The sequence below is a fragment of the Pimephales promelas genome, chromosome 6, assembly GCF_988280905.1.
Source record: "Pimephales promelas chromosome 6, fPimPro1.hap1.1, whole genome shotgun sequence".
Classification (NCBI taxonomy): domain Eukaryota; kingdom Metazoa; phylum Chordata; class Actinopteri; order Cypriniformes; family Leuciscidae; genus Pimephales; species Pimephales promelas.
The window spans coordinates 32,072,501-32,089,921 of record NC_142774.1 but is presented as its reverse complement, the minus strand read 5'-3'; the positions used below and the strand labels follow the sequence as shown (position 1 = coordinate 32,089,921).

The window sequence follows — 17,421 nt, the reverse complement described above, 5'->3', positions numbered from 1 at the left end:
CGCTTGTCCGTGAGACACTTCAGTGTAAAATTGCCCTTACAATTTCTGAAAACCTTTCTAATCTTGCAGGAAAGTGCAATAGGATCTTCTTGCAGTGTTGTCCTATACTTTGCACCATCCACTCTTGCTTTAATTTTTAACTAAATGCCCAGTCCCTCCAGATAAAAACCAGTCCCGTAGCATGATGCTGCCACCACAATACTTCACTGCTTGTTTTTGGTTGGTGTTATTTTTTAAGATGTGCAACACATCATTTAGAATGTTGGATAAAATATCTATATTTCTGAATTCCACAATTCTCTCTAAAATATCTGGTTGAAAGAATTCCAACCATACAGTTTTTATTATAATCAATCCAAAAAGGTGCCTCAGAAGGGCCTTTTCTAAAAAATACAGTCGATACTTGACATGATCCTACACTTTGTGCAGAACCCTCGCACACATATACGCAAACAATGCCTATGATAGAAGATCTGCTTTATCTCCTTCAGCAAGGCCCACCTTAGGGACAAGCTGTCAACAACATCCGTCACATCACCTAAACAAAGCACCTGCTAAAAGTGAACTGGGGAACGCGAGACAGTAGATTATTAGAATAAAAGCTCTCAATGGTAAGATTTATTATTTAGACACCTGCTAGATGCATTTGGCTTTTCTTATTCTTGAAAATGACTGTGTGGTCCCCCTTTCATGAGGGAATTAATAGCAAGATGAATAGAGGAAGGAAGGAAGGAAGGAAGGAAGGAAGGAAGGAAGGAAGGAAGGAAGGAAGGAAGGAAGGAAGGAAGGAAGGAAGGAAGGAAGGAAGGAAGGAAGGAAGGAAGGAAGGAAGGAAGGAAGGAAGGAAGGAAGGAAGGAAGGAAGGAAGGAAGGAAGGAAGGAAGGAAGGAAGGAAGGAAGGAAGGAAGGAAGGAAGGAAGGAAGGAAGGAAGGAAGGAAGGAAGGAAGGAAGGAAGGAAGGAAGGAAGGAAGGAAGGAAGGAAGGAAGGAAGGAAGGAAGGAAGGAAGGAAGGAAGGAAGGAAGGAAGGAAGGAAGGAAGGAAGGAAGGAAGGAAGGAAGGAAGGAAGGAAGGAAGGAAGGAAGGAAGGAAGGAAGGGTGAGGAAACAGTCTTTGTAGTTTGGACACTGTTCCTCTCTTTTTCTCTACGCTTGGCTGGTCCCTCACATCGTGGTCAGTACAGCACATCATTAATGCAGGTCTGATTGACAGCTAAACTGACAGCCAAGCTGTTTGGACATTGTGGGTGGAAACCCTTTTTTTCCCTCATTTCCCTAAAGAAGACTGACAAGCGCACAAAAGAGACAGGAGGAGAAATGACATGTTCAGATCAGTGTGTATGTGTGTGTGCTCAGCACATGAGCACTATTTGTGCTGAGATACTTTATTTAATCAGCAATTCCATAGGGATTCCTATTCCTATGTCGTTGCACAAACCCGGACGAGCTCCCGATTTTGTAGCGTCTAGGTCTGCGTTTCCCAATGGTGTCCTGGAGACACACCCAGCAGTGCACATTCAAACTCTTCCTAATCAGACACACCAGATTGAACTCTTCGGCTCATTCACTCTCAGATGAAAATGGTGCAAATGCTGTCATTGGGACAATGCTATTTAAAAGCATTCTAATATGTACTGTTTAGGTAACAATTCTTTAGGTATGATGTTTAATTTTTTTATAGGGTACTGCCCCTTTGACAGCTTTTGTACCTTTTTTTTTTCTTCAAAGAGTGTTGGAAAAAATTCCAAGATCTGAAATTTATTGGTTGGATAAAGGGGGGCATATGCTTCTGGAGGGCGATGATTGCCCTGCAGAGTTTCCAACCTGCCCTGACACTCTTCCCTGGAAGTTTCTAGTAATCATGAATACCTTGATTAGCTGATTTAGGTGTGTTTGATTATGAATGGAGATAACCTGTAGGATGGTGTCCCTGCCTCAAATCTCTATGACGGTAAAGGCTGGGATGTCGGGTCGGCAGATATATGGAGTATCTGTCAACCAAGTTTTTGTGGTGTGTTCCACACCATTGACACGATTCACACCACCGTGGGCAGCTTTTTCGGTCGATTGAGAATGTTGAACCAGCATCAGTGCTGTTGTTGAGAGAGACCACTCTGATTGTTTAGCTAAGTGAACCAGAAGAGAAACAGAGGTGACTAAAGCAAGCAAAAAAGGAAGTCACCAGAGCACAAACAAAGGGTTCTTCTAATTTACACCTTCGTCTAATCTGAGCATTCCAATACAAGAAAATTTTCATAACATCATGAACGTCTGGAACGAAGAAAGTGGACACCAACTGTTGAACATGATTCCTATTCAAAATAAGCAAGCGCTGCAGTCCTAGGCTGTGTCCGAAATCGACCCCATACCCTTAAATAGGGTACTACTTGAGGGGACAGCCATTTGTAGTTGTGTCCAAAACCATAGTGGACGTTATTGAGTTTTCTTGTTCAATCCCACGATGCTCCACAATAACAAGTGTACAACCGATGTACACTCAACGGCTAACCCAATGCTGTGAACTCCAAACTAAGAAATTATGGATTTGATCAAGTGGTCTCTCAACGCAACATTGAGAGACCACTTGAACATTCGTGGTCGATGATTCTGCTCCTGATTCTGTGCTGGCAAACAGCGGTCTTTCGAATTGTCTTTGGCCGAAACTCTGGAGGACTTGGAGTTAAGAGAACGTCATTTAAGTCATTCTTGAGATATGCCAATTGTGAGTTCCCAGACTTAATATCTTGATGTAGGTCTGGCTTGTTAGGCTAACTGGAGCTGCCAGTTCGCCAAATTTTAAAGAATTATTATACAGCAAGCACAAAATACGCAAAACTATCCTTCTGGGCTGGCCCACTCATTATCCAAATTTGCTCACTCTTTTTCATTCACTCCCTTAAGTGAACTATATTAGTGGACTAATGTAGGGAATATTGAATGGGTGTATAGGGGGCACTTTCGGACACAGCCCTAGTTCCGATTTCCCTTTTAGAATGAGGAATACAGACTACTGGCACCTGATGTTATAGAAAGTTATTTCCTCTCATGTAGACACATACATGTTAGCTCTTTTTGGCCCAGACTAATGCAATGCAACACTAGTCTGCTCTCATCACTGCTAGTTCTTTGATGTTGGCTTGGTGTGTCACAACCTAGTACCATGGAAAAATATAACCTAACTCTTGCTTTTTTTATTTTAAAAGTTATTTGTTCCCACACAAACATTACATTGCCCCTCCCCCCAAACCATCACTTTATATAAGGAACGCACGATATTTCGGCTGCAGAAAATTATCGATCGGAAATAGTATTTTCGGTTTTTGGCTGAAAGAGGAAAAAAAGGTTTTCTTTCAGCCCATAATTTTTATTTCGGTGCATCCCTGCATTATAGTATATTCCTCGGACAGCAAAACAGAAGAGATGGAAAGGATATGTTGTTGGACTGCATGAATAGTGCTTTTTTGCCTGCTTCCTTTCCAATGCTAACAAACATCTATCTTGTCAAGCCTGGGGTGACCTCCGCACAATGTTTCAATTTGGGCTCACTGACAGAGCCATCACTTGCCTCCTTTCTGTCAGACTCTTCCAGTCCACAACAAACACAGCTAAATAATGCAACGTGCCCTTGAGTTTACACACTCCTCTGATCATCCTTTTTAAACAAATGTGTGCCCAGAGCCATAACATCTAAAGTGTTGTCAACTTTGTGCAGGAAAAATATATAAAAGACAAATTATTGCTGATGATAAGAGAGAGAGGGATGGAGGACAAAGAGGGGGAAGATGAGAACAAGAAACAGGGCATTGGGGCATAGTGTGTAGTAGGATTAAGTATAATATGTGTGTTTTTGTGCTGAATGGTGAAAATTGTATCAGAATAATTTGAGGCTCAAATCACAATGTCAAATTACTAATGAAAATGGTTTATATTTTTGGTGTACACAATCTCGAGCCAGAGGTCTTGTAGAAACTAATTTACTGTCCTGCTAGCGCTGACACATTACACATAGGCTACATAGAATTATAGTATTACCTTCTACAGTAGATGCTTTCCCGCAATTTCATTAGAAAGTGCATGTTGTTCATTAGTGTTATTTGGTGCGTGCAATTACATTTTACTGTGACATGGAACGCATGTAATAACTGAAAAATGTATTGAAAGTTAACTTGAACTCAAAATTGAACATATTTATTTTTGGCTCCAATTTAAAGCTTTCAAAAGTGACTTGAGTATAAAGTGACTTTAAAATAACCTAAATTCTAAGTTCTTGGGTTTGCACACCTGTGTGCAAGGATAAAAGCAGAGCATTATGAAGCATTATATACCAACGCATTCTCACCCCAAGGCGTCACCTTTGACCATGCTTCAATATTTGACGTTTTAGGCGCCCTTTAGCGTCACTTACATGACGCGATCCTACGGCGTCATCTAACTGACGCTAAAGGAAAGCGTCAGTTAGAGGACGCGGTTAGGTTTAGGTGTGGGGTGGGGGTAGGGTACACGCGATCCTAGGGCGTCATCTAACTGACGCTAAAGGGCGCCTAAAGCGTCAGATATTGAAGCATGTCCAAATGCTTCCCAAGGCGTCAGTTAAGTGACGCCTTGGGGGTGAGAATGGGCTGTATATACTGTTCTCTAACCTTATTCTTAATTTAATGATGGAAGTTGAGGTTCTATGTTATATGGGATGTCCTTATACGTGTGTGCTCTCGTTCTGTCTTCACATGCTTATTTTCCATCAAAATACAATATAATGATTATAAAAATCATGCATGACACATTGACAAATTATGCCAGCTTTTTTCGAAAGGTTTAAACCAGGCGGCAAACCAGTGTTGCTTTATTATTCATATTTTGAATTGGCTTTTATTTTAATTTAATTTTGGTTTAAGTTTTAGTAATTTAGTTTTTTTTTATACTTCTAGCTTTATTTCCATTTTAGTTTAACTTTAACATTTTATTTCAGTTAGTTACAAGTGCACCATTTCTGAATTGATTTCATATAGTATTTTGTTTTATTTTTAGATTTATTTCAATAAATGGGAAACAAATAAGTTGTAGTTTTACTTTTAGTTCACACTAACAACACTTCAAGAAACTGTTCAAATGAATTGAAGGTCAAGCTCTTACTTGGAGTGTTATTTGTGTGATGCCTGAGCTGCTATAGAAATGTTTTTTTACAGTACACCACTAGACAACTCCTGCCCTGAGATCGTATTGAACTCCTCGAGTGCTACCTAGTATTTCCTTCAGCCACGCATTTTTCCGTCACCAAGCAATCTTTATGGTGACATTTACAGAATGTCTTTCTTTGAGTGTAAACATCAAAGAAATATGATGTTGCCTTTTGCAGTTACAGATCAGTTCAGCTTCCTATCCTGACCTGACATTTTTGTTGTTGTCGTTAATTTGTTTTATGAAGGACAAGCTGCTTATGTGGCTTATTTTGTTTGTTTTTTGCTTGGAGAATTTTTGTTAGTGCAAAGATTCTTTAGTATCTGGACAGTACGCAACTCTGTACTTTTCTCTATCCTTATCTGTTTCTTCTAGAACATGCTGGCAGAGAAGGTGGAGCAAATGATGGAGTGGAGTTCCCGACGTTCTGTGATCCGTATGAACGGGGATAAGTTCCGGCGGTTCGTCAAAGCTCCACCCCGAAACTATTCCGTTATTGTGATGTTCACCGCGCTACAACCCCAGAGACAATGTTCTGTCTGCAGGTGAGACACACACATTCATCTTTTAGTGTCTGTCCACAGGTATAATGCTGTATTTACTGAAGTAAAACAATAACACCAGGCGTAAACACGGACACATATTAAGATTTGATCTGCCCCTGAGCACCACCGGAGAGCTTTCTACATCTGTCTATTCCCAAGCAGCCTCATCCCAGACATCATTCCCATCTATTTATCCCACGACAGCTACTTAGCCCCCATCGGCTCACCTCACATCCATCTCTCCCCTCATTATCCTTCAATCGTTGGCTAAAATGACTCCATGCTCGCACAGTCGTGTTCCTCAGCTGAATATCAAGCCTCGGAGTGTGAACCACTCTGAATTCAGAAACATCATCTACCAGCTTCATTGAATAAAGATAACGGACTGGAACAGTCATGTGTGCTACCAAAATAGAGGAAGTTAATTTAAAACAGACCGACCTTTAAGCGCCCAGTCACCCGATCACGTCAACGTGACCCCTAATGCTTTTTTAATTATCTGCTGTCTTCTCAAATCACATGTTTATGTATTCTCATTTTTTACTCCTTATTTGCCCTCAATCCCCATCCCTGTCAATTCTTAATTGATTTCTTTCTCCCTTCATTATTTTGTCTTGAATACTGTAGGAATAGTAGCAATGGTTGACTAATTGATTAGAAGTTGAACAGTCTATCTGTAACTTTAGCTGTTAGATAGTTTGGATGGAAAAGTCTTGAACTTCATCCCCACTACTACATCCATATAGATTCAGACATATTTCTTAAATCAACTACCTCACTTTCATGCCTGTATGTTGTCTAAGTGTCCTTAAAAGTTTCAAAATGTCTTAGTCACTTTCAATTGAAGGCTGTAAAACGTCTTTAAGTATTTTAAATAGCATGGGGGGAAAGTCTTAAATGTCATAATCAGAGAACAGAAATTGCTTCTCAAATACCGAGTCAGTGCTGTGCTTTTTGTCATCTCCCCAAAGGTGTTCATGAAATGCCATTTTCCCCATGTCCCGAAGGACTTTGCTCTCCAGAGCACTTTTTGACTGCAGTAAAGTCTCAATGACAGATCAGTTAACGTCAGCTCGGCCCTCGCTTTTTAAAAATGGACACTCTGCGTCACATGAAACATTAATGTGTATAATCATGCATATTTAAACATGCTTGTTTTTACCACCTGCAGAGTGCTCTGCCTTATTGATGTTTATGGGTGCATTTCGTTTATTGATGCATTTAACAAGTATTTAAACCGGGCACTTTCAATCTGTAAATGCATGTTTACGTAGCACTATTTGGATGATATTTGTTGTATACAATTATGAACATAGCATACCTATCCTTTCATAAACTGTTCCAGAGGGCATTGGGATACCTGTAGACTTTACTAAGGGAGTGTCTGTTGTCTGGATTTGGCCGTTTGACCTGGAGAGGTGCAGCATGCAACCCAAAATAAGACTTATTTAAATCCAAATTAACTCTCACTTGATGCGTGTTGCTTCTCTATGCGAGTATATGGGGGAAAAAACATGAGATGTGAGTACTTTTGATCGTACTTCATCAGTTCTGTTAGTTTATGTATTTGTGGTTGACAACTCAGTGACAATTTCCGGGAACTGGCAGGTGGACATCTTTGTTGCGTCTGCGAAAGAACAGATACCTAATTAGCAGCATTGTCTGCATATCTCTTGTTCTCTTTATACTGTCCACCTAGTGTGGAATAAACAGCAATCACTGTAATAAGTAACAGTGAGATGACACTCCTGTAATGAAGTCCTTCTTGTTGGCTTCTTTTTGTTTGCTAGGTTTCTTCTAATGAGTAATCTCTTTCTCTCTCTCTGCTTCTGAAAATGTCACTCTCTCATAGGCAAGCTAATGAGGAGTATCAGGTTCTGGCTAACTCCTGGCGATACTCTTCGGCCTTCTCTAACAAACTCTTCTTCACAGTTGTGGATTATGATGAGGGTGCTGACGTCTTTCAACAGGTAAACATTCATATGCTTTCTCTTTAACTCTCATTCACATGGATTTGGTTCATGCAGAAAGAAAACAGACATATTAGGGAATTTTACAGTGATTTTCAGACCTGTACCAGTGTCCTTGGTTCCTTAAAATGATTTAAATGTATTCAAAAATTGACAGCAAAAAAATCTAATATTGTCATATATTTGTTAAATATCTTAAATGGCATATAAAAAGTATCACTCATATTTGACATGATTCAATTTATTTTAATGTATGAAGTTAAATATTGCTGTTTATTAATATTATTGATATATTGTTACATGCAGATTAATTACTTAAATTATATATATTTTTTTACGATTTGTGTAAAAACATGTCTTGATTAGAAATGTTAAGTTAACATTTTCAAATTTACTAATTTTAACCGTTGCTATTTTGGTACAAATTAAGGTTCTTCTGAAATAATATATAATACTAATTAAAAAAATATAAATTAGTAGTAGTAATAGTTTGCCTGACATTGAAAAGTCAAGGACATTATTCTTGTGAATATATTTTCTAGTTATTCTCAGCTCTGAAAGTGCTCTTTGTGACTGAAAAATGTGTGGAATCTAGGGCTGCTCGATTATGGCAAATATCATAATCATGATTATTTCTGTTCAATATTGTAATCACATTTATTTAACACAGTTTTTGGTCGCAATAAGATCATATTTCATGAAATTTCACAATTACCGATACTTCAGCAAAAACTAATATTAGGATAAATACACTCTAAAAAAACTTGGTTGTTTTAACCCAAATTTGTGTCAAATATGGACAAACCAAAATGTTGGGTTAAAAAATGTAATTTAAACATTTAACCCAATGGCTGAGTTTGTCCATATTTGACCCAAAGATGCATTTTTTAGAGTGTAATATAAGATAAAGCTCCTCAAAATGATTACATAAGACAAGTAAAAAGTCAGCAATACAATAAGAACAAAGAAACTGAATGAAATAATAGAATGAAAACAAATTAAATGAACATGAACAGTGTTTTATTTATTTTTTTCTGGAAGATGTACAGGTACTAACAGTGATATTCAGATAAACAGTAGCATACAACAAAAATTGATTAGTCAAATGTAAAATAACACTGAATACTCTTACTGTACACCGTAAATATAGATTGATCCTAATTAAAGCTACTTAAGTTATTTAGTCAAGATCACTGAGTTTGTTGTTTGATTATCATAAATGACAGATTGCAGCAGGTATATTAGGGTGCTGTCACTTTAAGAGCTGATGCGTGGATCCAATATACTGTTAAACATGCATTTTCTTTCTCAACTGTGTGCGTTTATTGAAGACATAACCCACTGTTCATGTCAATACTCTCCAAAAAGGCATTTTAACATTTTTGTGTGTAGACGTTTAGATTCCTATCCGAATCCATTTGCATTTTACGTTGATTATCTTGTTTTCATAATAGTTAGAAATCGAAAATTAAGTACGATTAATCGCTCCGCCCCAATTAAATCATTGGTCAAAAGATGTGATGACTTTGTTCATGGTAATTATTGAATAATAACCATACAAAATAGGTGTATAATTGAAATTAAATTAAACCAAGCTCAGAAAAGACAAGCGTTTCCTGACCACATTTACTCTTTGTTCCATTCTTCTGGCTATGCATAGAGCTGATGTTTCACATTCATGCTCAAATGGTCTCAACTTCTAATTTGTCGGAGCCTGACAACTTCAGGAATTACATTTTTAAAAGCAGCAAGAACAATCAAATGGAAAATAGCTCCCCGTCTATTTTCCATGTAATGAAATGTCACACTTCTCAGAAGCAAATTATAGAGAAGAAAATCTCTATGACACAGAACATGCACATTAATTTAACACACGCTGATATGTAGCGATTCTACTGCAATTTGCACACTAAAGAGAGTAAGTTTGGGAAAGAAGCTTCATCATAAACTGACATTTCCCTGCGCCTGTATATGTCTGCACAGCTGTATCTAGGGTAATAGTCATCAATTAGATTTGCACTACTGACTTGCTGTTGTTTCTTCTGTAGAGTTTTGTTTTATTTGGGTTCATCAAAAACCTTAAGCATTCTAGTTAAACAAATTGCTCCAGATCATAAAGACATCAAGCCCTCAGGAAAGTCTAGTAGTGGACAAGACTCAAATGAGCTTTCTGATTTCTTAGTCGACAACCTAGTTTACATAATGCTTTGTTTGGAATAATCACAAATCTAGGATTTAATCCTTTGGGTTACAGTTGCCAGATCTGTGCAATGGTGAGGTTTTCACATTTATAAGAGTAGCTGGTATTGTGCCTGTACATAAATACATTAACTACAAAACTAGTTGTTATACAATCAAAATGTCCAGTCCCTTTAGTGGAGCTTCAAGAAGAAACAGGAAAATGTGGGATACTTTAATATTTTAAATTCAATATAATTTATTATTCAGTCCTCAGGGTAATGTCATACCAATTTACCCATATCCGTTATGAGGTCCGACATAATTTCCCTATGCTAAAGAAATAATTCTAGTGTGGCAAAGCCTATGCATTCTGGAAAATTGCAATGGCTTCTGTTCACCCGCACCAAACCCATTTCTTGGAGGACATGTGGGTTAATGTTGATTTGATGTGTTTTCATCCAGCATGGGACAGCATTATTAGTCAGTCCATTAGTATGCTAATAAACAGATGTCTGTTAGAGGTGCTGGTTAATAACATCCCCCAATGTTTTTAAGAAACTATTTCATCACCAGCGATTACATGATTGCTCCTTGTGTTTGAAATTACATGTAATTACATGAATATCACTTAGGTAGATTTATTCTGTTCTTTAATGCGAAGAATAAAAAATATATATATTTTTTTTTTCACCGTCTTGTAATTTTGACCTCATTGTTTTCTTTCTTCTGAGAAAACATAAAACAAGATATTAGAGAGAAAGAATGCCCAGCTGCACTTTTCCTTACAACGAAGATGGATGGTGACACTGCAAAGCTCCATATACATATGACTCATGCACTATATATCCCTTCTAAGCCCATGACTCATTCCTATATTATGCAGAAAAAAACTGTTTTTCAACATTTAAAAATGTTTATTGAGCACCAAATCTGCATGTAAGAATGATTTCTGAAGGATCACGTGACACTGACAGGTTAAAAAAAAAAAAAAGCTGAAAGCAACAATTAAGGGGCCAAACACAAAGAAGGCACGATAAGTCATGCTATCGTGGGACCAACTGCGTCAAATTAAAGACATATCGAGATAATTTTAGGGAAAATCATATACAGTCATTAATAATATGATTTAATGATTTATCACTTTTAAAACTGTGACCAAAATGACACATTGACGCATGCGACGTTTGGTGTAAATGTGCCAAAGCATTGCCAAGATACAGCCTCAGAATCATTTTGGCATCATGCCTTCAAATTTGTTGATGCGATTTAAGAAAACCGCTTCGTCTATCGATCCGAAATCCAGAACACTTTAGCAGGAGTTTGAAAAGGTATTTTATTTATTTATTGATTTTTTTTAAGAAAATCAAAATGGAGAACAATGGAGAAGATCAGCCGAGTTTTGTACAAATCCCCAATAATTTCCTAAAATATAGCATTTTACGGCACAAATCAAAATGGCTGAATGCCCAAAATGGCCGATAAGATAAAATTGGGTATTGTTTGACATGGTGCACCATATCTAAAGACACCAGTTTTATCTTTTTTTTTTGTAAAAAAGCAAAAAAGCCATTTTTCAAATCACTAGTGCAGGTACCCTCAGGTCATGGTTTTAATAACACACACCAAGTTTGGTCCGAATATGCTAAAGCGGAGATAGTCTAAAATCTGCATTCTATTTGTTGAATTATTTTGCGCATTATTTAAGAGCGGTTTGACAAATCAGCTTGAATTCCATACATTTCTGTTGGCATGGCCTGAATATGATCTGATCTTTTATTTGGGAAAGTTAGAACAACAGCCTAGTAAGAGTTTGAAAAAGTATATTTTTCGGAAAAACGTCTGTGTGACAAATTGCATAACTTTTTCACAAGCTGTTCCAGCCCATAAAATCAAGAGCAGAAGAAGAAAGTAGCACCTCATTGCAGTACACAAGATCCAGGGGGCGGAGTTGGATCCAGATCTAAGGGGTGGAGATAGGTAGGATTAGGGGTGGGGTTAGGGATCATGGGGTGGAGATGGGTTGGGTTTGGGTTCAGGATCAGGGGTGGAGATGGATAGGATTAGGGATCATGGGCTGGAGATGGGTAGGATTAGAGGTGGGGTTTGAGATCAGGGGTGGAGATCGGTAGGATTAGGGGTGGGGTTAGGGATCAGGGGGCAGAGATGGGTAGGATTAGGGTTGTGGTTAGTAATCAGGGGGCGGAGATGGGTATGATTAGGGGTGGGGTTATTGATCATGGGGCGGAGATTGGTATGATTAGGTGTGGGGTTAGGGATCAGGGGGTGGAGTTGGTTAGGGCTGGGGTTAGGAATCATGGGGTGGAGATGGGTAGGTTTAGGGGTGGGGTTTGGGATCAGGGGGCGGAGATGGGTAGGATTAGGGGTGGAGTTAGTAATCAGGGGGTGGAGTTGGTTAGGGTTAGGGGTGGGGTTAGGAATCATGGGGTGGAGGTGGGTAGGTTTAGGGGTGGGGTTTGGGATCAGGGGGCGGATTTGGGTAGGTTTAGGTATTTGTAAGGAGGGAAAAGTTGGATCTGGATTCAACTCTTCCCCTGGATTTCTTGTTCTGCAGGGAGGACCATCTCGATGAAGAAGCGGAGTAATAAAAATAATAGGAAAGTCAATGGATACAATGGCACAGCAAGTTTGACCATGGGGCTTTAGAAAACATTTTATGTTTTATAGAACTCAAGACTTGTGGATTATATTGCATCCTCTTTTTGGAGTTTGCCATTATCACTTCACACATTTATTTTGTGTAATAGAGCAGGTCAGAAATAATATTTCCTTTTGTGTTTCAGAAGAAATAAAATACAAGGTTGGAACTAGAGATAGGAATTTTGGGTCATTTTTTTTTTACAAACTTTTCAACATATCACACCACATGTGATGTTATATATATATATATATATATATATATATAGGCTCTCTGACTGTCATGTTAAAACAGTAAAAAAACAAACAAACAAACAAAAACATTTAAACACATTACACAACACCCTCCATTGTGTTCCACTGAGTTACACTCAGTCCACTTTCTTTTGAAAGAAAGAACATGTCCTGTTTGAACACCTTAAACTCCTTTCCTTTACTTTCCTTTCCTTTCCTTTCCTTTCCAAATCACTTGACTTGTTTTGACTCATTTGGACTGTAAGGTATCACCAAAAAAAGACTAACAAATCACAAAATTATGAACAAACTGCTTTTTTTTGCGATCGATGACTGCTGTCACCTCGGAGTACTTAAGTACTCATGCACATTCTTAGCTGAAACAGCATTGGGTCAAAAATTACACTTTCAAAATTTTCCGTGAAGCCTCTGCTTTTAACTCTATCATTTTATTTTTTCATCCAGTTATTCTCTTTCTCCAGCCCTTCGTTCTTGTATTGGGTAATTTACCTCCCTCTGGAGGCTCTTCAGTTGCTCCTTTTTCCTTATTAAAAGAAATCTCTGTAATACACATCACACTGTTCCTGCTGCTTTATTGATTTATTAGCAGATATGAATGTTTTTGTACTCTTCTTTCTCTTCAATTTATCATCCCCCTCCCCTCTCCTCCCTTCCTATGCTTCCTGTTCCTCTTCTCTCTCATATGTCCTGCCTTTTCTTCCTCTTCTCTCTCTCTCCTCCAGCTAAACATGAACTCTGCCCCCACATTCATGCATTTCCCAGCCAAAGGGAAGCCGAAGAGGGCAGACACCTTTGACCTTCAGCGGATTGGCTTTGCCTCGGAGCAGCTGGCCAAGTGGATTGCAGACCGTACTGATGTGCAGGTACTGTATGATATACTGCTGCACTACCATTCTTTTTCCTTTTTTTTAAATAAATGTATACTTTTATGCAGCAACGATGCATTAAATTGATCAAAAGTGACAGTAAAGATATTTATAAGGTTACAAATCTCTGTTTCAAATTAATGTTGTTCTTTTTAACTTTCTTCCTGGAAAACATGATTTCCACAAAAAATGTATGTATTTTTCCACATAATCATGATAATTATAAGTGTTTCTTGAGCACCAAATCAGCTTATTATAATGTAGAGTTATCAGATAATTTAATACTGAAGACTGGAATAAAGATGCTGAAAATTCAGCTTTGCCATCAGGAATAATTGTTTATATATATATTATATAATATATTAGAAATTTATTTTGAGTTCACAAAACTGACACATTTTAAGTAAAGTAAATTCGTTAATTGTTTTGAGTTTTGTGAACTTTTTTCTTTCTTTTTTTTAAGCCAAATTTAAATTTACAAACTAAGCTGGGTTTTTATGTTTCTCAGCATGCTTATCCATATATTTAAACATATTTAAATGAGATAACGCAATAATTTCAAGTTAAATATATGAATTAGCTTACTCAAGTATTTCAAGTTAGTAGCAAAATTAAAATATACGAGTACAAAATAAAAATCTGCCAGTTTTGCTTGCATAAACTTTGACATTCTTAACTTTTTTTTTTTGATTTTACTGTTTCCTTTTGTTTTTTCTTTGTCAAATTATTTGGGTTTACAGTGTGGCGTCTTTTGCCTGATGGCTGTTTTTTAAGAAAATAATTTGCATTTATTAGTTTGACAAACACTCATTTGAGAAGCAGCTTTAATGAGCAACATTACAGATGCCAAAATGGGAAGAAATAAATCTCTATACACTTTTTAAAAGTGATAAGTAACACCTTTTCTCCCATCTCTTGAAAATGCAACTTCTGTATGACCTTTCAAGACACGTTAGCACAGTTATTATACATAATAATATAGAGATTGTATTACTGATGCCAAAAGCTTGAAAGTATAATTATGTGTCTGACATCCTCCAAGACTGTTTGAGGACAAATATAAACACTCTTTTGATTAAAGGATTTCTTCTGTGTTTTTAACGATTACAGTACAGGCTTCTGTAATCCTTACTTTGTTGAATCTGTTTGGGATAGTGAACTCCTTCCAGTGTGCTTGGAAAATCTAGCTTTTTGTCAATGCATTTATTTAAAAAAAAAGTCAGATCAGTGATGAAATGTGCAAACTGAGAGATTCACTAAGCCTACGGAGTAGAACCGAGCAGCGATTTCATGCGAAGCCAGACCCAAATATGGGGTCTCGAGGAAATGGAGACAGATAACATCAATTTCCCCATCATGTTAACATAGATTTTCCCTCCAGAGAAGCTCTCATTGAAAAATATCACCGGCACCTTAATGCATTTACAGACGACTGCCTTGGAGCACTGGCACTAATTCAGTTGCCTTATTAAGACTCTACCTCGGTTTCAGCTTTAATAATTTTGAATAAGTCACTTAAGGTATATATATCACTTATAGGGAAGGGCTGAGTTAAATCAGTTCATGAAAAGCTACTTTTTTTTTAAATGGAGTGCACTGATTTAGAACCGCTGTGTAGATTTCAGTGGAGATCGTATATCAGTTATGCTCTCCATGCAGTTGGACTCATTGAGCCCTATCATACAACCGGCACAATACAGCGCCAAGCAGGAGTCAGGACGCAGGTATTTTTTGCTAGTTTCAGCCCGACGCAGTTATCATTTTCACGCCCTGTGCCACATTGTTTAAATAGCAAATGCATTAGCGCCTATTTATTCACCCATGGGCGTGCTATGTTATAAAGCACGCATTAGTAATGCGTAATGTGCCTATAGGTGGGTCCACAATGCGCGAACACTCTGCTTATTACACACACAGGGATGCGTAGCAGCACACAAACTAGCCAAATATTAAAAATAAAAGGATTACAATGTAAAATATTAATATTATGTACATAAAGATATGGTGGAACCTGGCTTGTCCCGTAGATGGTCTGCTTGCACACTCAAACCTCATGCACCAACTTGGGTTCAGTCTCTCCGCTTGCAAATTACGTCTTGTCAATAGCAATCCGGCAAGGCGCGAGCACAACTGTCTTTCAAAGGGAATGAAAGATGAGACTCTGATTGTTTTTTTTTTCACGTTACGCCCAAAACACACCCATTACCCATTAAGAGAATAGGGACAACCCTTTTAAACTATGTGCAGGGCGTGCCGACCATTTTTCCAAAAGTGGGTTTGGATACACCTAAGTGCAATTGCGCCCTGCGCTTTAGACCATGCTCTTAGATCGTTAAAATAGGACCCATTATCTTTGATTCATCTCCATTTCACATTTTTGAATAGGCACTGAAAGACTTTGTTTTATATATATATATATATATATATATATATATATATATATATATATATATATATATAATTCTGTTTACTAATTAACCATATTTTTTAATTTTATTTATTTATTTATTTTTATATTTTATTACTCTGTTTACTAAATTACCATAACATTAGCTAAATTAGCTATTTGTCTTTGTCGTCCTATTTGTGCGCATTGGATCGTTGCTCGTCCACCCCCTGGAGTAGACAGAATTATAGATGAAGTATTTTGTGTCCTAGGTTAATCTGATCTGATTCGGAGGCAGCAGCAGAAGCTGTAGTACACATTTTGAACTTTAAGACCTTGAACGACAGGCACTAAAGTGTTTACAACCCTCTGGGTCTCGCATCACAACACTCATAAATAGAGCATCCTGAGCGTCCAATGCGTCTTAGACTTACTAGCCCTCTGGGTCTACTTTTGGCCTAAGGCGAAGAAAAGAGTGCAAGAGGGAAGGGAGGGATCGTCAACCTTTGCAGGAATGAATGAATTCAATAGACAATGGCTGTCCAATACCTAAGGCAATTGCCTCGCTGCAGACAGTTGCATGCAGTGGTTTGGAATGAAGTTTCCTAATCAGGAAAGGTTTCTTTAAAAGTAACATAACATACACATTCAAGTGGTTGAAAGCTGTTCAAAAACTGCCATTTACAAATTCAATTTGCAAATTAGATTGCCAATGACTGTTTTTAACTATGATGGTGACCAAGGTTGGCCTTGAGATTGGAGTGTTTTAACAGTTGAACCCGGGGTTTAATTTCCTCTTAATTTGTTTCAATTTGATGCTTTTTGACCCTGGCCTTAGCCATGTTAATTAATTTCTGTATACATTTTTACAAAACCAAGGTTTACTTTTTCATTTTGAAAGTGGAGTGAGGTTTATAGATATTTCTTCATTATTAATCTTGTTTATCTTGGAGAAACATAAACATGACATGTATCAGAATACTGTCATCTTCCTCTTTTCATGTTTTAAAAAACCCTATTTTAACAGGCGTGCATTTGCCAATTCCTGATCAATTGTTGGTCTATCTATCTATCTGTCTATCTATCTGTCTATCTATCTGTCTATCTATCTGTCTATCTATCTATCTATCTATCTATCTATCTATCTATCTATCTATCTATCTATCTATCTATCTATCTATCTATCTATCTATCTATCTATCTATCTATCTATCTATCTATCTATCTATCTATCTATCTATCTATCTATCTATCTATCTATCTATCTATCTATCTATCTATATGTCTGTCTGTCTGTCTGTCTGTCTGTCAACATTTTACTTGTGTTGACAATTATGCTTTATACCACTATTATTGTAATTAGTACAATTATATTCAGTCATAATAGGGT

At 37.4% G+C, this 17,421-nt stretch overlaps 1 protein-coding gene across 1 annotated transcript in view; it reads left to right on the top strand.

Moving 5' to 3' along the window:
• The window catches only part of tusc3 (tumor suppressor candidate 3), a 90,307-nt gene that overhangs the window by 26,231 nt on the left and 46,655 nt on the right, over positions 1-17,421 (top strand). The window contains exons 2-4 of the mRNA XM_089132421.1: positions 5,549-5,718; positions 7,571-7,688; positions 13,502-13,642. Of these exons, the coding sequence (XP_088988547.1) occupies positions 5,549-5,718; positions 7,571-7,688; positions 13,502-13,642 (429 nt within the window). The remainder of the gene's footprint in view (positions 1-5,548; positions 5,719-7,570; positions 7,689-13,501; positions 13,643-17,421) is intronic.